We start from the raw sequence: 20,612 nt of genomic DNA on the forward strand, positions 1-20,612 counted from the left end.
TCACTAAAGACTGTTCACAAATGTTCGTTGTGACATTCGAACTTAAGTTTCTTTTAAAGACCAAATTGCTGGGAGGCAGTTTATGTACCTATATAATTGTTGAGACATATAACATTCAAATGAGGTACAAAAAAACTCAATTAAAATTCGGGAAGCCTAATTGTGTTTTTGTAATCATTAGACTGCAAAGCAAAATCTTATTTTCAGAATTTATAAAAACATTTGAATGAACAGGCTCTTAAGTGTTCGCACACAACACTAGGTAAGTTGTCCATCACTGATTATGAAGTCCACAACTGTCTCCATTTTCCATTCAACTCGTTTCATTTTCCTTGTCGACCCTAGGATCCTGTGACCCCGGTCGCGGCCATAATCACGTGTGAGAATGTCCCAGGCTGCCATGCGAGTGGTGGTGATTCGCTGCCAAGTGGTGGAAGTAGGGAGCGTAAGGACCAGGTCCTGAGAAGGGGTATGGAACCCCGTGGGAGTACAGCAGGCCCCCAGGGTAAGGCCCTGATGGGAAGCCGCCGGCAGAAGGTGGTGGGACCGTCGGACTGTTCACGTCCATGCCTGGATTCTGTTTTTTCCACTTCGTGCGGCGATTTTGAAACCAGATTTTGACCTGTGAAGAATAATGACGTTAGGACTTTTTTCGATTTAAATCCGCTTAACATTATTTTAAAAGAAACAGGAACGAGTAATTTCTAAGTAGGTACTTTCTTGCCACGAGTTAAACTTTGGCAAAACTATTTCTTTTTACTGTTGATGTTTCGGAAATATTCTGACTACAACCATATTTATAATACAACCTTTGAACTCTTTAATTACTCAGAAACATGCTCAAAATAGATATACACACCTGTGTCTCCGTCAAACTCAAGCTCAGCGCTAGATTAAGCCTCTCACACACGGACAAATATCTCGTGGTCTTAAACTTATTCTCCAAGGAGACCAGCTGCTCATACGTGAACGCCGTCCTAGCTCTCCTGGGCTTTGTGCCCCCCTTAGAGTCTCTAGAAGACCCTCCTTTGCCTTTCTTGGAGCTAGAACTGGTGGGGCTCTTGGGGTCCCCGTTTTCGTCCAAATCTGATTGTGTTAAGATGTCATCGTCAAGGTTTGAGGTCTGGTCATCTGTTTCCACTTCGTCTGCTTCTATGTCTGAGTGTTGGAGGTGGTCTTTTACTGTAACAAAGAGATTTGAACGTTAGTCCATGCGGTTTCAACAATAAGAGAGAAAAATGTACACAAGAGAAGGAAAATTGTCGTTAAGGAAAATTCATCGTTTCCATTCTTAATTATTCTCTTTAAATACCCGTTTAAAAGTCTGAACTCTTAACAGATGTCATAAATAAAACACGTTTATCGCTTCCTCATAACGCCATTTTCATAAAAATATTCATGTTTTTCAGTTCAGATGATATAATGGACATTTCCGTTTCCTTCTCAGTCGACGCGCGTGGCCAGTGTAGCCAATGCGAAATAGTTTAAAAACAGCTATTAATTTTTAATGTGGTAACATCGGTAAGAAATTCGAAGTCCGGAAACATTAAAATATAATTTATGGCGGGACAGTTTTGTGTTTAGTAAAATTACTAAAATGCGAATTTTAATGGTGGACGGGATGTATAAATATTAGCGAAATTGTCTGTGCGTTTTATATCGTTTAGTTTTGAGTTTCGGAAGCTGAGAATGGGGTTCTGATTGGCGCTAAACTGCGGCGATCCGGTCGATTTACACGTAGACAGATATTCAGTAAATATGCGTGAAACAGTTAACTATCTGTTAATACTTTTAGACTGTATGCTGACGACGTTACGAGAGCTGCAGAAAATATTAATCGACGATCTACGACAGGATATGAAAATCAGAGAGAGCAATATTTTGTGTTGAATATAAACTGAATTGGACAACAATTTACTTATAATGTGGATCTACTAAAATATACAGATATATAGAGATGTATGAATACAGATACATGAATGGTAAGTATTATAGAGACTGATCTGATTGATTGAGGCTTATCTTAAACGAAGGAAAAGGACATTTGAAGTAAAGAACTGTCCTATCAGGTATGTCACCTAATAGGACAGTTTTCTATGACTAGTCATTTAATTTACTCTACAAATCTGCCAAATTGCATTACAGACATTTTATTCCGGCGAGAACGCACCTTAATGACTTATTTTTATCAATTTTATTGATTGTTAATGTTACGAAATGCGAAGGACGCGAGCAGCGCCATCTTTTGGTTGGATTATGTAAACGTTCTCTGTGAGGTTATCTAGCATGACGGACGTTTTGTCATTGTGTAAAATTGTGTTGTGTGCTCTCTCAAGAATAAAATAAGATAATCCCAATAGCTGTTTTCTTTGGCCATACCCTTCAGGTTATGGGCCCAGATAGAGTCACGTAGTCAGTGAGTGAAAAACTCGTAATATAAATGCACAATGCAGTTATTTGAAAAACAATAAAATTGTCAAACGGAAAAATTTTGAAGTTTGTTCGAGGCTTCGAGAAGTTGAAAAAACTTCGCCATGGCTACTATCAAAATTGATCGTCTCACTGGCGATAATTACGATACCTGGAAAATCCACATGCGTGCCATACTAATCAAGAATGATTTATGGGATTTTGTTTCGGGATCGTCGCCCAAACCGCCGATAAGTGATTCCAAATATGCAGAATGGTCGAAATTGGATAAAAAGGCAGAAGCCGACATATTGTTAGCGGTAAGTCCAAGCGAATTGGCCGCATTGGATGGTCTAGAAAGTTCCAAAGCTATATGGGATAAACTCAAGTCGATGTACCAATCGAGTGGTCCGGCTAGAAAAGCATCGCTGTTGAAGAGACTGGTATTGACCCGTATGCAGGAAGACGATGATTTGAAGAAACACATCGCAGATTTTTTTGATGCAGTCAAGAAATTGAAAGAAATCGGATTGATAGTGATAGATGAATTACTAGCTATATTATTGCTGTATAGTCTACCCGATTCATTCGCCATGTTCAGAACAGCAATGGAATCACGAGATGATTTACCGTCTACAGAAACCCTAAAGGTTAAAATTATTGAAGACTATGAGGCTCGTAAATCAAAGACTACGACTGATGAGGGAGCTATGTTCGTAAAACGCATCAACAAAAATTATAGACGTTTCAATGTGAAGAACAATGAACAAACAACCCACACTCATAGTCAGAGAAATAATATTGTATCAAGTGTAGATTGTCATCGTTGCGGGCGTCGTGGACACCTCGCAAAAGACTGCAGAACCAAAACCAAGTTTATAAAACATAGACAGAGTGCACAGAATATAGAAAATAGAGGAGAGGACAGAGAATCAACAACATTATTGACCGAAGAGGCTTTATTGGGAAGAAAAAATAATGCTATTTGGTGCATTGACAGTGGATGCACGGCTCATATGTGTAATGAAAGAAAATTCATACAAGATTTTACAGAAGTAAATTCAGAGCTAAACTTAGCAAATAGCGAAAGAACTCAAATCACAGGTACCGGAAAGGTTAAGCTCTCCGTGGATACTGGCAGTGAAGAACGAAAAATAAATATTGAAAAAGTATTTTATGTTCCTGATTTAAGAACAAACTTAATGTCAGTTGCCATCATGACAGATCATGGTTTTGAAGTTCGGTTTAGAAAAAATGACGCAATTGTCGTTGACGAAAATAACAAAATTCATATGCGTGCAGATAGAATAGGAAATCTGTATCATGTTCGGATGAGTGATAATTATGTGTGTAATATTGAAACCGTGAATAATTCAATGGACATGTGGCATCAAAGGCTCGGGCACCTAAATGAACGAGACCTTAAAAGTATGGTAAACAATGGGTTAGTACATGGAATAACATTTAAGGATGGCGAAAAGTTATCTCAATGTGAGGTTTGTATTAGCGAGAAGCAAACTTGCACACCTTTTCCTAAGAAAAGAGAAAGCAGTACCACAGAACTACTAGAAATAGTTCATAGTGATGTTTGTGGCCCTATGAATCATAAATCATACAGCGGTAAAAGATATTTTGTCACATTTATTGACGATAAGTCGAGATGGTGCGAAGTTTATTTCATTGCGAATAAGAGTGACGTATTTAGCGTGTTTAAAATTTATAAAGCCTATGCTGAGAACTTAACAGGGAAGAAAATAAAAAACCTTCAGTCCGACAATGGTAGGGAGTATGTGAATAATGAATTTAATGACTATTTACAGAATGCTGGCATAAGGAGAAGGTTGACGGCACCATATACACCTCAACAGAATGGTGTAGCCGAAAGAAAGAATAGGACATTGGTTGAAATGGCACGGTGCATGATGCGACAAGCTGGAAGCCCTCCCGCATTTTGGGCTGAAGCTATAAATACCGCCAATTACATAAGAAATAGATGCCCAACCACAGCCTTAAATGGTGAAATACCGTTTACACTATGGAAAGGCAAGAAACCTACGGTAATATACATGCACGTGTTCGGTTCGAAGGTATATTATAAAGAAAAGGGAAAACCTAAAGGAAAGTTTGACTCACGTTCGAAGCTAGGAATATTTGTGGGCTATGACATACAGTCCAAAGCATATAGGATACATGATCCTACGACCAAGAAAATTATTATAACTAGAGATGTGAAATTCATGAATGAGACAGCATTCAGACATGAATACAAAGAAATCCTTGACGAAGAAGAAGGTATTGATGAAGAAGAAGTGCAAATAGAATTGAATACGAACAATAAAAGGAAGGAAACATTTGAAAATAGGAAAAATGATGCTACTCCAGGAAGTTCATATGATAAAAGTGATGAATCTGAAAAAGATGACGATAAAAGTCCACCACGTTCGGTAAAGTCTACTATATCATGGGAACACTTAATAGAACCTAAAAGAGGAAGAGGAAGACCTCGCATGATACGTACTGGTCAAGCGGGTAGACCACGGAAAGAATACCATACAGTAGAGGAGACGGATAAGGAATCAGATGAATGGTTGAGTGCTGGAATAGCAACAGTAGAACAAGTAACGTGGAAAGATATACAAAAAAATGATGTGCATTTGTGGAGATCTGCCATGGAAAACGAATATTTGTCCCAAATCAAAAATAAAACCTGGGAAATTGTAAAAAGACCAAAACAACGCAAGGTAATCGGTAGCAGATTTGTTTTTACCACCAAGAGTACTGGAAAGAAGGTGCGCCTCGTCGCAAAAGGATGCTCACAACGGCCAGGGGAGGATTTCCACGAGATTTCTTCGCCCGTTGTGAGATCCTCATCAATAAGAATTATAGCTGCTTTGGCAGCTGAAATGGGTTTGAAAATCCATCAAATGGATGTAGTCACAGCATACCTAAACGGTTACCTAGATGAGGAGGTATATATGGAGATTCCAGAAGAGTTAAGCAACACTCTAAAGAGAATTATTGCCAAAGAAGAGATTGGTTCACAGAAGAATATAGTAACAGACACAGATATACTACAGACGGCTAAACGTTGGTATGAAATGATTCATGAATGTGAGGATAGTGTGTGTTTGCTAAAGAAATCTTTGTATGGCTTGCGACAGTCTGGTTTACAATGGTATAAAAGGTTATCGGGATTTTTTATTGATATTGGTTTTGAATCTTTGCCACAAGAACCTTGTGTATTTGTTGCACGTAAGGGTGAACGAATAATGATAATTGGTATATATGTTGATGATATGATTTTAGCAACTAACGATAATGCATGGATGGAACATGTAAAGAAGCAGTTAGGAAGTGAATTTGAGATGAAAGATATGGGTAAGATATCTAGTTGTTTAGGTATTGAGTTTAGCCGTGATGATGAAAGTAGAGTTTATTTAAATCAAAAATCTTATATTGATAAAGTGTTAGAACGCTTTGGTATGAGTGAGTGTAAAGCTGCAATTACGCCTATAGATGTGAATGTGAGATTGGAGAAGCCTAAGTGTATTAATAATGATGTTATGAGAGATTATCCTTATCAGAATTTGATAGGAGCTTTAATGCATTTAGCAGTGTCAACGAGGCCAGACGTTGCATACGCTGTTAATTATCTAAGTCAATTTAATACAAACTATGATATTGCGCATTGGAAGGCTGCTAAGCGTGTATTGAGATATTTGAAAGGTACGTCAAATTATGGACTTGTTTATGAAAGAACAGGCTTGCCTCTGTTTGGTGTAGTAGATGCAGACTGGGCAGGAAACACAGTTGATCGTAGGTCTTATTCAGGTTTTGCATTTATTCTTGCAGGCGCTCCAGTTAGCTGGGAAGCGAGGAAGCAACGAACTATTGCTTTGTCTAGTACCGAAGCAGAATATTTGGCTATATCAGAATGCACGAAAGAAGCGATGTATTTGCGTGAGATACTAAATAGAATTGGCGTGCAGTGTGAGTGTGTGACACTTTTTAACGATAATCAGGGTGCCATCAAACTTGCTCAGAGCAAGAACTTTCATCCTCGCACTAAGCACATTGATGTGCGGCATCATTTCATTCGGGATAAATGTGAACAAGGTGTGATTGAACTAAAATATATGAGTACTGATAAAATGCCTGCTGATGTGTTGACCAAAGGTTTGAATGGATCAAAGCATCTTGAATGTGTACGTAATTTAGGTATGTTTGCTGATGAATGAATTTAAATTATATTAGCACTGCTCACGACTTCGAGGGGAGGTGTTACGAAATGCGAAGGACGCGAGCAGCGCCATCTTTTGGTTGGATTATGTAAACGTTCTCTGTGAGGTTATCTAGCATGACGGACGTTTTGTCATTGTGTAAAATTGTGTTGTGTGCTCTCTCAAGAATAAAATAAGATAATCCCAATAGCTGTTTTCTTTGGCCATACCCTTCAGTTAAGAGAAAGCTAGTAAATCACAAATTAATACAAACCCAATTAATGAACTGCCACATACTTTCTCATAAATGTTATTTCAGCTTAACTTAACACATCGACTGAGAATACTTCACATCTAACAACAAACAAATAAAGCTCCCTATTGGAAAATATACTTATAAGAAAACCTAATTATTAACATCTTAACAACCAGGATACCTTCAAGCAATTATCAGCTATAGAGTAACAAAGATAGAGTTCAAATTGCAATGTAAGATGTAGTCGTAAAAGATGTTTGTTTTAAAGAAGGTAATCCACACCACGCAGTACGAATTAACGCGATAAAATAAGGCACAGATGTCGCGACGACAGATATATTATTGGTGCGCAAGCGACGGTCGTCCGTAGAATTAAATACGTATTGTTAGGCTCTGTAGTAGTGATAGCTAAGCTTTTAATTATGGCTGTTGATTTTAATAGGTGTGCTGACGGGTTTAGTGGTATTGACTTCCTTGCATTGAGTTAATGGATTGAGCTGTTTTCATAAGGAACGCGTGTACGATTAATTAGTTCTAAGGATGCTGAATATGTTATTAAACATGTTTATATCAACTAAATCCTTCTACTTTTGCTTCATGTGGATTTTTTAACATAACACATCAAAAGAGGCGAGTACCTATCATACAACGCATTTTTTCGCAAGTTTTCTTAGAGATCTGTAATTTTTATTTGACCATTTTTAACCCATATTGTAGATATCGTAATGTAATTGATGTCATCATCATCATAAAAACGTATATTAATCAAATTGTAATAGAAAGCTGTTTTGATGGAGAGTGTGTTCGTCACTGCTTCTTCTTTTTGCCATAACACTAAGAAGAGGTAAAAGATTTAAACGAGACATGTTCACTTCGACTTTTATATCTCCCGCTTCAAATATCTCTCCCTCTCACTACACAACAAGCCTAACTCCTGAACAAATAAAGCGCATAGTTTAAGCAGATCATTTGTCTGTCCGTGACTAGTTGCTGGGACGCGCATACCTCGATAATTGACTGTCGCAGTCCACAAAGTATCGCCTTCACTAATAGATATACAGACTTCATTAATTTAAGAGGATGTTTTTAAAATGGCTGCTGATTTACAAGAAGATGTTGTTCGTAGGATAAAGTTTGAGCTCTAATTTTGATTCATCATCTCCCGAGCCTTTTCCTAACTAAGTATGTTGGGGTCGGCGTCCAGTCTAACCTGATGCAGTTGTGTTTTACAAGGAGCGACTGCCTATCTGATCTGCTCAACCCAGTTACCCGGGCAACCGAATACTCCTTGGTTAGATTGGTGTCAGACTAACTGGCTCCTCAACCCAGTTACCCGGGCAATGCAATACCCCTTGGTAAGACTGGTGTCAGACTTACTGGCTTCCTGACTACCCGTAACGACTGCTAAGGATGTTGAATGACAACCAGGACCTATAAAGCGCATAGTTTAAGGACATCATTTGTCTGTCCGTGACTAGTTGCTGGGATGTGCATACCTCGATAATTGACTGTCGCAGTCCAACACAAAGTATCGCCTTCACTAAGAGACATTTTAAAAATGGATGCTGATTTACAAGGAGATGTTGTTCGTAGGATAAAGCTTGAGATTTGATTTTGATCCATCATCTTCCGAGCCTTTTCCCAACTATATTGGGGTCGGCTTCCAGTGTAACTGGATGCAGCTGAGTACCACTGAGCTGAGTACAAGGAGTAACTGCTCTATCTGACCCCCGAACCCAGTTACCTGGACAATCCCTCACCGCTGCTAACCCACAGCGGGAGGGGTCATTTGATGACTTTTGACGTCGTTAAAAAAAGGTTATAAGGAGCAGTCCAGAAAATAAATAGCACAGCAAACTCGGAACGGAATCTTTCAAAGTCGTTAGCTAACACTCTTCTCGTGTATTTTCAAGAGTACCTAAATATACCTAGTACCTACTTCCAAATTATTCCTAGGTAAAAAATGAAGGCTTTTCTAAAATAAATAATATATTTATCTATGTATTTCTAGATGAAAACTATCACAGAACTACAACAACCACTCGGTCCCCTCGCAAAGCCTACATTTATGCGTTCCGTGTAAACACGTTGTTACAGCGAGTGGATTTACAAGCGTGTGTCGGAACGTAGCAAAGCCCGCTACTAGGGTGACAAGCCATATGGTAGGTACCTATTACTGTAATAAACACGATGCAAAGTGTCTCTTTATGTTGAAATGTAAAAACATAACTGCCAGTTTTGTTGTAAAATAACAGAAATGTTTATTTTGCAACAAGATACACACAGTGTTTCAATACTTAGAATTATCAATAGCTTTTTTATTCTGAATAAATACTATGAGACCAGCTTATGACACAAGTAGCAGCCACGTTCCGTAGGAACTACACCAGCCTTCCTCTGTAATGGGCTAACCCTGAAAGAATTGGCCAAAGCGGTCCAATATTTCCTGAGATTAGCGCATTTAAACAAATTCAGCATTATAACATTAGAAGGTACAGATTAGATATAAACCTGAAGATACCTTAAAAGAACTAAGGGGAACTAAAACATACAAAATTTAACTATCCGATTTACACCTAAGTGAAGTAAATAGTATCAAAAGTTGAAAACAAAAGACTGCCGAAGCCGGCCGGTAAGCTCGGCCGCTCGATGACATAAGCCAGGCTTTTTATCACGCTGCAAAATGTCACGATATTGACTTATTTCATACCTGAACAACACAAGCAGACCTACCTGCCGAAGTTAAGAAAACACGGAAGCAAGCCTATGATTTATCACCCTCCAATTAACTTATGACAAGTATATAAATAGTTGTGTAATATCTATTAAGTAGGTACCTGTTTATATACGCGTATTTTTATCATTCTAGTAATACGCTTTGATTTTCCACAACGATGATACCGTTGGCTTAGTTTAACTTGTTTTAAATCCTATTTCTGTAAGTAGGTATTAGCGACATAATAAAACTACTACAACGAAACAAGCTTTCGAGTTTCCCTTTTCTCCGAGCACAAGTTAAATCAGAAAAACCCTTAATTAAATAATCATTATTCTCGACGTAACAATATCAATCGTTACCCACTCAGTACGGGTTCCGTACAAGGGTGCCATTACCCCCAAACCCCCAGATCCCGCCGAGGAAAGGCACTTGTAATCGAGAGGGCTTTATTAATTACAAACTTGGACCGCAACCACCCCACTCACACACCCCTACCCACCCAAAACCAACGCATTATCATCCCTAAAACCTGTTTACTAAGGTTAAAAATCCCATAACGGATCCATTAACCCAACCCAGTCTTATCTCTTGGGCGTAAGCGTCAACAGTGAGGTGGATATAATTCGTTGTATTTTGAACTTAAAGCAGTGAGTTTGAAGATCGTTTTTCGGTTGTTGGGTGTCGTCAAACAAAGCCCATCAATTTGTTAAATGAAGAAAATGGAGATGTGTAATTTAGGCAGGATTCTTGGTCGACTGCGTAATGTGTCGTGTTCGCAGTTATGTCGGTACATGCTAATGTTTGTAGTTAGATAGCTCCTACTTTGTCTCGGGAGGATTGTCATGGATTTCAAAGGAGTTTGGCATATTGCAGGTTAAGTAACTGAAGAGCGCGATGGAAATTGAACTGAAAAGAGATCACTAAAATTAAGAAAATGCTAATTGGTTAACCTAAACTGCAGCTCGAATTCTTGATAATCTCATAAAAGAATAAGATGAATTTCATCTTAATCGTATTATCGTATTTTATCGTACGTATTCTTTTAAAGGTAGTACATAGAATTTTATAGAACCACAGAAATTACAATTTCTTCGTAATATAATTACAAATATAATATAAATACTATTATGCCGCACACCACGCCAGAAGTGATAATACCAGACCATTACAAAATAAAATAGGAGAGCACTTTTTATTTCCGAAGATATTCAAACATCCAGATCCCAAAATCAGTTATTTCTAACAGCTCATTCAAAAAGCATAAAACCAGATATTCTAACCGTCACCCCTTACTTGGAATTCTCAACAAGCTTTAGGCATTTTCACGTAATTCCAGCTTCGTAATTAAAAAGTCAACGGGAGCAGTGTTGCCAACATTAAGACCCTCGTTAACACGCCTCTGATATTTCCGCCAAGACCGGAAACAACGTAACAGCAATAATTTTCGAGTGTTTCCGCACGAAGAAGTAATATCGATTTTTTTATTGTCTATGCTTGTGTAATCTGTGCTTGTTCTTAGTTTCGATAATTAAGTTTAATTAATCGTTAATTATATGCTTTTGTTGAAATTAGATTTTAGTGAAAGTGTTGGTATTTCCGATTTGACGTTGGTATTTATTGTTATGTAATAGAGCAATTTCCAAATAATTGCCATCCGTGGTTTGGGTGCATTGTGTGAAAACAGGTACGAATTATTTAGCTTTCTACCTATTGTTCTAAAATGGTTAACGGTGTTCTAATTTTTAAACGACTTCCCAAAAAGGAGAAGGTTCGGCGGGATCTTTTTTTTTCATTTGACACATTACTCACAAATTGAAAGATACTTAAGTACATTTTTATTAACAGACTGTCCAAGGCCCAACGATGAAGTTATGAAATGACGAGATGGTGAAAGGTTAGGAAAGCTGGCCCTACCACCAAGAAGTCGGACACATAACGAGAAAATTAGAAAATATATATGTAAGTACCTGTACATAATAATTATTAAATACTTTGCTATAAACACAACACTATCAGGTAACTTTTATTTTAAAACAACGACTTTACAAAGGCACTGTAAAGAGAGCTATTTTTATTTCAGTGCTCTGTTTCAAACAAAAACTAGGAGGAACTTTTTGCACTAAACGCCAGTCGATGAACTTGACAAAAAGTCTATAACACTACACTCATTGTCTAGATCTAAGTTATAACAGTTACAATTAGGTAGGTCTCGTCTTTTTTGATCACTCAAACGACCATTAGAAGTTTTTATTTCTGTTGAAAACAAACGTGTAGATTTGGTTTAGTCGGCCGATAGCTTGTGTGGGCTCATAAATCAGTATGAAAATGAAGAGTAACAAAGACCAGGTATTTAGCTGGTATCAGAATGACGGGATATATTGATTGAAATCTAGATTTTCTATATTTTTTTGCCAACTATCGAGCCTAGTCAGTGGACTGTTTAGTCTTAGAGTGTGGATAGGCTTAAACGGTACTTCTATTTGTACCAAAGTATAAGAAATGCCTTTAAATGAATAAATCAATAAAGCTCCGCCACAAATCGTCATCTACTAAACGTTATAAATTGTAAAAGTTTACGCCCATATTTATGTCTCTTACGTTAGTAATTTACCGACAAATTGAGAACATTGTAATTAGAGCAAGGACACACCCCAACCTCCTGAAACATACCTGTGATATACTCAGAGTAGTAACTACTTATTAACAACCATAAGAACCCAAGAAAGCGCCAATTCACCATGCGTGTAATATTATAGTAAATCTAGAAAATAAATGACGTCATATAATATAACATGGGCGCGTTCATCCGAGCCGCTCAAGGCGTCCGCCCGGACCTAAAGGCCCGAAAAATAAGCCAATCCTGACCCTAAACGCTTCCAAAATTTATGTCCGCCTCTTGACCCTCACAACGCCTTATTCACCTTTTATTTTTATTTGAGTGAGCAAGGAACAAATCTTAGCGTAAAAGGGATAATAAAATAATCGTTAGATTCGTTTAGACGACTCTAATTTCACGGATTGCTGCGCAAAGGGACGCGAGCTATGTAGGGTTGGTTCTGTCTCTTTTCCTCTCGTTGGGGAAGGTAATACTGTCTCTGTCTCTCTCCGTCCAATCGCCGCGAGTGAGTTGCACAAGTTGCAGACTTGGTCTTATTTTTCCTTGTTTGCGGGTTTGTATAGGAAGTTTTTTTCCGCGGTGGAAATGTTTTCGTGGATATCGGAGTTTGTGTTTTGAACAAGTCCGTTCGGGGGCGAATATTTTCTTCATTTTTGAATTCGTAGAGTCTCTGATTCCTTCAATATTTTAAGATTTATAGATCAACTTTAAAGTAGGTTAAGTTTCATCATCTTTATGATTTTTCATGCAAAATATCTACACTCTGACGTTCTACACCCCTGCGATTATCCATAATCCCATAAGATAGTTCAGATGACTGCACAAATCGGTAACTTGACGTTATCGTAAGCGCCCGCGCAAATCGCGTAAGAGCCGGTCAAACTACATAATAGATCAATGGCTATCGAATAGATCTCATCTTAATAGGACCATTTCGTCCTAAGTTCCGCGTTTGCAAATAGGACTATTTGGTTTTAAGGCCCGCGTTCGCAAAATTTTACGCTTGACGCAAGTTATTGAAGGGTTAGCATGTTAGCTATGAATCATACCTACATTATGCCGTTTGTCCACCAAATAGGCTTTTAGTTTGTATGTTAATGGTTATTACCTAATATCATACTTAATGAAAAATTAAAGAGGAATACCTCATAGGCATTTCTAGACACCCTGGCTCTACAGACTAGTGTATTCAAATGCTTATAATTTGTATGAATCAAGAACTGTTTTATGCGCCATTACAATCTTCACATTTTATGATACGTCCAAGTACGAGCGAATTTGAGTAAACATAGATATAAACCTAAATGAATTTCCCCTCAACCCTGGTCAGGCAGGAAGCCGGCCTGTCAACACTTAGCAGCTGTGGCGACCTCTGAAACGGACAAACTGATTTATTCACCCAATGATATATAGCGATCCCACGTCATTTCATACAACGCTCAACTATACCAGTAAAAATTATGATTTCCTCCACTTTATAGCACAAATTAATAGTGATGTTTATATTAAATGAAATAGATCGTTTGAGCAATATTTTTAGTTCAATCTTGGCGTTTAAGTGTTGTATTTTTGGAATGTTAACTGATTTTAAATTACTTAACCGTTGTAAATTCGGTTTTGATTCTATTAAAAAGGTACCTAAATATTTCAAAAGAACGTGTTTTTGTGAAACCGTTTATTACTGCATAGAGAGACTATAACCAAGGACTACATGGTAGTTTATTTATTGACTTAGCGAATATAGCTTTCACTACCTTATTGTTTTAATTAGGTCATCTTAAAACGAATTATTGTAGACGACGGAAAAATAATAAAGTTTAGAAACTAAATCCTTGAAGAAAAATGCGTTCTTAGATATTAGGAGATATCGGATAATATTTCTTCGAAATGCAAAAATATGCATTCCGATGTGCACTAAAAACGACTTTTCACAGTTTTCCGCTTTTTTTTGGAAAATATAACGGACGGGATGACATTCCTGAAATAGGTATAGGTATGTGAAAAACTAAAAGATATGTAATAAATCTGTAAAAGCAGCGTTTTATAAACGTTCATATGCAAACAGGCAAATGCATATAATAATCTGATGTCCTATTGTTAGTAAATTTATACATATATAGATCATTATCATCTTCCGAGCCTTTGCCCAACTGTGTTGGGGTCGGCTTCCAGTCTAACCGGATTCAGCTGAGTACCAGTGTTTTACAAGTTTTACAATAAGTAAATATAGATGCTAAAATAAAAGAAAGACTTTAAATTCTTTGGTAACATCTAATAATGTAGTATGTATAAAGTGTCGACAAGCCACAAAAGCAAGCCAAATAGAGCTTTCTGAAAAACGTTTTTGTAACACAAATGACTTACATTGGTATCACGTAAGTTTCTCGGAAACCATTACACTTTTCATTTCTTCAATGGTGAATGTAATTGATTTCGACAACCTATTCGGTATGTACACTGGTAACTAAAAAGTCGGACGACAGTTAACCCGACGGTTGGTAAAGTCGTTTTTTTTTAAAGAAAATCTGAATTCCCATCAAAGTTTTCAGGCGATATGAGGTCCTCTTAATACCTAATCTTTGTAATGTACGCACTACCATTCATCTTTAGGATGCCGATTTGTAAGTCCATACTAACTATCGGCCAACTAAAAGTTTGTAGTGTGCCTGGACTCACAGAGATTGCTTAAAAGTCGCTAAGAACATGATCGAATTGAAATATTCCCTTTTGAAAATAAATTAAGAGTTTATAGAGTAGAAGGCCTACAGGAAAAAAAGGATTTCAATATTTGAAAATATTGCTTTATGAATTCAAAAATTCAATTCAACCAATAATTTTTTCAATACAATCACCAAATACTTGTCACTTATGCAAAAACCAACATACTCTAAAAAATAATCATTGTTTAGTTCACAAAAGCAAATATAGAGTCGTGACCTAAAACCTAGCCACACAATAGCAAAACAAAATGCTTATTTAACACAGAATGCTATCCAACCATCCAGGAACAACTAAACAGCCATTTTTATATACATTTTCTCACTTATTATCTTTCTGATTGCCTACGTGACTTTGATCAACCAATAATATTTGCCGTCGATAACATTCATTATGCACCTTATCACGTTACAATAAAACTTATAATAAATTGATTTTTGATTCCCGAAGTGCAATTTTTAAGTTGTTTTTTTGACATTTGATGTCTAAATTGAGTGGTTAGTTGGACCATGATTTTGCCGTTATTTCTGATTGAAAATCAAATTGATATGTAAAGTCCGGTGTATTGTGCACATAATTAGTTTATAGGCATTTGTGTGGCTGAAGATAATTAGGTGCGAACTAATAAGACTCTTTAATTATTGCAATAAAAATGTCTAATATGATTGATATTGATTTTCATTGTTGTTTGATAGTGTTTGCATTAAAGTTTGACGTTTAATAACGACTATATCAATGAGCCGGAGGTCCGGTATCAGGTAGTTAGTTATTTAATTTAAACTTTATTTAAATGGCGTTGTGGTTATCAAAAATGATTTCATTTTAAGCAATCGCTATTAGGCAAACAGCCAGGTGTAGCACTTAGTTGTACCATTTCTGCGAGAATTGAGCATATAATGCTCTCATTTTTTTTTTAACCTAGGCCTAGGAGATTCATTATTATCGAAAAAGATCGCCACGCGGCGGCATGAATAGAAACCGCACACACTTTTCAGACTGAAAAGCTCACGTCTTTCAAAAAACCAACAAGAAAGAGCAAATTGATATTTTTTGCACAAGCTCATGTTAGAGGTCGATTCTCTTGATGAAACTGAGTAAATAGAACTGAAATGTAAATAGTTAATAACATAGCGTTTAAGCACGTCGCATATAAGCTCCGTAACTGCTTTCTAAAGGTGATTTTCCACCAGTGTGACCCGAACAATTCGCTTAACTGACCACCTAGTTGCGACCTTTTTGCGCGAGACTAATCGATGCGTACACAATTTTAGTGGAATTTCTTCATAACAAGTTCCTATTCTGATTCTTATAATCAACATGAGGAAAACCACAAAAAAATCTCAAAGCATAAAACACATTGTTTTACGTATGCAATATGCATATAGCGTTTTTTCAGAAGCGTAATTTAAATTACGCCACAGATACACAGTGATGTTTGCTATACAAACATAAAAACCTGTAAGCACTATAAAAAGTTGAGTTCCTTCATCCTCCATCTATTGGGAATATTTTGTGATCTACTTACTTACCTATAAAATCTACTTAGTTAGGAAGTAGGTATGCTCCTATAGAAATAAATAAATAGTAATGTACCACCATATGTAGCGCGTGGCGCGCTAGGAACCGGGGATCTTCAGGATATTAAATTAAAACATTCAATAATAACTTTAACTTTGCGTTTATTCGCTGACTGGGGGTGAAGTCACATACTTCAATATAAAAACCTATTCTATTTCTATTTATATCATTGTCCGGCCAGTATCAATTACAATTAATAAAACCTACTTCTAATCTACTTCAGTACTACATCTCTACAGTACCCAACTCTAATAAAGCTCTAACTGGAATCTCATAAGTTAAGCTTCTAGTATGATCAAAACTTACCAGAAATACTGTTTTTGTAATTAAAAACTAATGGGGCTACAAGTACTTAAGTATGTTTGCTACATACCTAACTATTTCTCTGAATAAGTTTTTCAGACTGAATTTGGGTTTAGCAGTTTTCACGTCATTATAAGGATTAGCACTGACTGACTACTTAGTGTAGGTGTAATATTTATTAAATACATGTCCGATGGATCCTTATTGCTGAACTAAAATAAAATAATGTTGTCATAATGTTTTCTCTGTTTACCAAAAAAAAAAATCTTTTATTTTAAGTTCCGCAAAACGTCAGAAAAGCACAGAAACGCAATTTCAATTTCGAATAAGTAGGTACGGGAAGTCATTTTGCTTTGTAGTTTTTTTTCTAATAGTTCCAAATTATTGTGGAACAAGGCAAAAATTCAAACACGTCGAATTTCAATTTCCTCCTATTGAAAACATTTAAATACTACTACTACTAAATAAAAGCTTTACATTAAACATAGTCTATTAGATTTCCGTCACACCAATTTTGCGTTGCGTATTTCCAATTATTTTACTGATTTAATTCCCGCCAATTTGTCACACCACGTGCCAATAATCGAAATAATACATCATCCTAGTTAAAATGGCTGCCGATTCAAAATTCTGGAGGATATAAACTCAGTTTTACAACAAAAACTATAAATTAGATTAAAGTTTTACAAGCACCAAGTTTTTTAAATAAATTGTTGTTATATTACACTGGGTTTTAGCAAAAACTTATTATTTCGCAATAAGTAGTCAAGCTCCCGTGAAACCGAATAAATCGGTCATCTTTATTTCAATATTCCTTTGTTACACTATGGTTATACTTAATTTTGCTTGAATAAAAACTATTTGGTCTTATATTACTTTAATGATGAATTAAGCGGTGGTAATAATTAGATACTAGTTTGGAAATTGTAAAAGGTATAAATAAAAAGTCAATAGGAGACCATAAAATTGTGTTTGATGATGTATAAAGCATTGTGAAGAAGTTAACAAGCGTGCAACACATTTCACTCGGTCATTAAATTCTGATACTTGTAACGTATTGTGTTTCGTCACTTTTTAAACACTTTCTATCGTAATAGACTAGCTTTTTATTTTGTCTTTTTTTTTTGTTACGAACAGTATTGCCGAAGTAAGGTTCGCTCTTATTTTATAAGTCACATTATAATCAGGTTTTTCTGTAAATTTTCTTAAAATTAAATGCTAAACATAAATGTTAAATGCTTCAATTACATAAGTCAAAGGTAATTGTAGGTTTTATGACATGAAGAACAATAGTATTCTGAAGCATAATGTAGGTATAATGCCTCTCCGCAAAAAGCAATTAATGCAATCGTTCATACCTATTTACTGTTGTAAAATTTTGTAACCCTAATGTAATTTAAAAGGTTTTTTTTCGAAGAAAATCGTGCTTACCTATCTGCATCACTGAAAATATTTACAGCAGGCAATGCCTACTCGTATCCATATTTACACATATATAAGTACAACACCTACTTTTTTAAAAATAATTATCAATTAATTATAACTGACACACTTGAAGTAATATTTGACTCTTTATGTAGTTTGTCTTATTGTGTAAATATTCTGTCGTATGATTTTCACCCGTAATTTTCACCTCAACTCATTTTTACCTGACTACCAAGAAGGTTTATTTAAAGTGGAATTTCAAAATAAATAGGTAGTTTAAAGTTTAACCGAATAACCAAGCACTACCGATAAACGGTACGGTTACAAGAAATACCAAAAAATTTAGACAGGTAAGTAATGAATATCAAAAACTTTCCATAATAAAAACTTAGGTACGATACTTCCTAATTTCAATCAAGCAGCCAATACGCATCTTCACAAGATAGCCACTTATAGCTAACAATGAACACGATATAGCCAGATATAGCCACCGGTGGCTACAGCCAACCCTAAGCCGTCGGCCTGTTGAGGCTTATCTGTACAGCCGTGGCCCAACCCCTCGTGCCGTGTAGCTGTTGTAGGGTTAACACGTTCTTACAATGGTGTTTCAGGTAGGTATATATGTATAGATTGGAAATATTTTTGGTTGTTTTGGATAAATAAGGACCATTGTTTTTTCTTTAATTTTTTATATTAAAGCTCTACATTTTTTTAAGGAGCGTAGATTGTATTGTCGGCGTATTCTACGTGCCCTTTTAAAACTTAAAACTATTATTAGATAAAAGAAAAACTCTAAATTGTTTTAATAATTTTACAAGACTCCAGCTATTATGAAAAAAATTGTGCTTAGGTACTTAGCTATTGTCATTTGTTTGACCTATTTGCTGCCAATTAATGAACCCGAATCATGTTGGAATTGTTTTAAATAAATGTACTACTGTATGCTGGACAGTTTCCCCTATTCTTAAAATTTTCTCTTATTGGAAAAGAAAACAGTTTTTTACCTAGCATTGAGATTTCTTAAGAAAACAATATGATATATGTACCCTTGTAGAAAAGTTAATATGGTCATAAACCGGGCTTAACATATTGTCAGACAAAACCACAGCTGTCTTTTAACACCTCTAAATAGAATCCTATAAGATTGACTACACTTCCAATTTATTAAACCATCAACACCCACTGGGTAGGTTCCTTCACCAATCAATTATCAAAATAAGAACGTTGAAATATAAATGAACCCCTTACTCACCGGAATCACTATCATCCCGGTCGTAATGTGGCCTCCAATACTGCTCATCATACCGCAGCGGTACCTCCGACCGTCCCGTAAACTTCGTGGGGTCCAGGATGTTCTCCACGGAGAAGGCGATGGCCGGCCTGTCGGGGGGCCTGGTGAGCCCCAGCCGCCGCGTCAGGTCCACCGGCGCGGCCTCTTCAACCCCCACCACGTCCACCTCCCCGTTGGCCTCAGTCTCCCCTTCCGCCTCGTCCTCGGCCTTGTCCCGACGCTCCTCCGATCCTCGCGCCATCGCAAGCATCGTCATAGCAAGGCCTATTTTATTAAAATCTCTACTCGAAACATTTGAATGTTCAATGACAGTTCACTTCAGTTTTTAACACTTTCACTGCACACGGGTGTCTAAAAGTTCAATTAATATTAAATGTTTATTTTTTGGGAATATGTAATTTGTCAATTATGATGTCAGCTGAGCTCGAGCGGGTGCGCTTGCGAGCTGCACACGTGCGGCCCGGCCCGACATCCGATACTCACAACTCGGCTACTACTGAACCCGGGAGCACAGAAACGGGCGGGCACATCAAAGGAGGGGACGGGCCCAAAGTGGGGACCGAAGTGGAATCTCGTCACCCGATTGGCGGCGGGAAACGAGGCGTGCCCGGGGTGGAGAAACGTAATCGAGCAATAAGGTTTAAACAATTTCGTTTAATACGTTGAATTATGTAAGAGAGCGGCGGGCAAGTAATCGCGCACAAGCGATAAGGCCATTTGCGCTACTTCGTTACGTATTAATGGGCCAGGAAATTGACTTATGAATATTAGAGGTCGCGGCGAGCTGAAGATCGCGCTAAAGCGGCCCCGGGCGGCTGCGCGCTTATTTTCCTAGTTAAGCGCTGAAACAATGATGTTTATTGAGTTTTGAACTTAATGGGTTTGGGCGCGAGCCGCGGGCCATTTGCGCCATTAGCTCAGTTTGTTTAGTCGGCTGCGTAACGACTTGCGTGAACCTACTAACGTATTACGTTACGGTTAAGGCTATTGTTTTCATGTAAAATGTTATTGCGAATAATCAGGAGCCTAAATAAATATTTGTGTGATACAGAAGTAAGATTATTGCTAAGTTCTCA

At 37.0% G+C, this 20,612-nt stretch overlaps 1 protein-coding gene across 1 annotated transcript; it reads right to left on the reverse strand.

Moving 5' to 3' along the window:
- Positions 1–303: 303 nt before the first annotated feature.
- On the reverse strand, positions 304–20,053 carry LOC110373587 (homeobox protein slou). The gene is made up of 3 exons (XM_021330897.3): positions 19,498–20,053; positions 860–1,182; positions 304–622 (listed from the first exon to the last, which is right to left on the reverse strand). Exons 1-3 carry the CDS (start codon positions 19,790–19,792, stop codon positions 374–376), a joined length of 867 nt encoding a protein of 288 aa, XP_021186572.2. The 5' UTR covers positions 19,793–20,053; the 3' UTR covers positions 304–373.
- Positions 20,054–20,612: the final 559 nt, after the last annotated feature.

The sequence above is a fragment of the Helicoverpa armigera genome, chromosome 21 (assembly GCF_030705265.1).
Source record: "Helicoverpa armigera isolate CAAS_96S chromosome 21, ASM3070526v1, whole genome shotgun sequence".
Lineage (NCBI taxonomy): Eukaryota > Metazoa > Arthropoda > Insecta > Lepidoptera > Noctuidae > Helicoverpa > Helicoverpa armigera.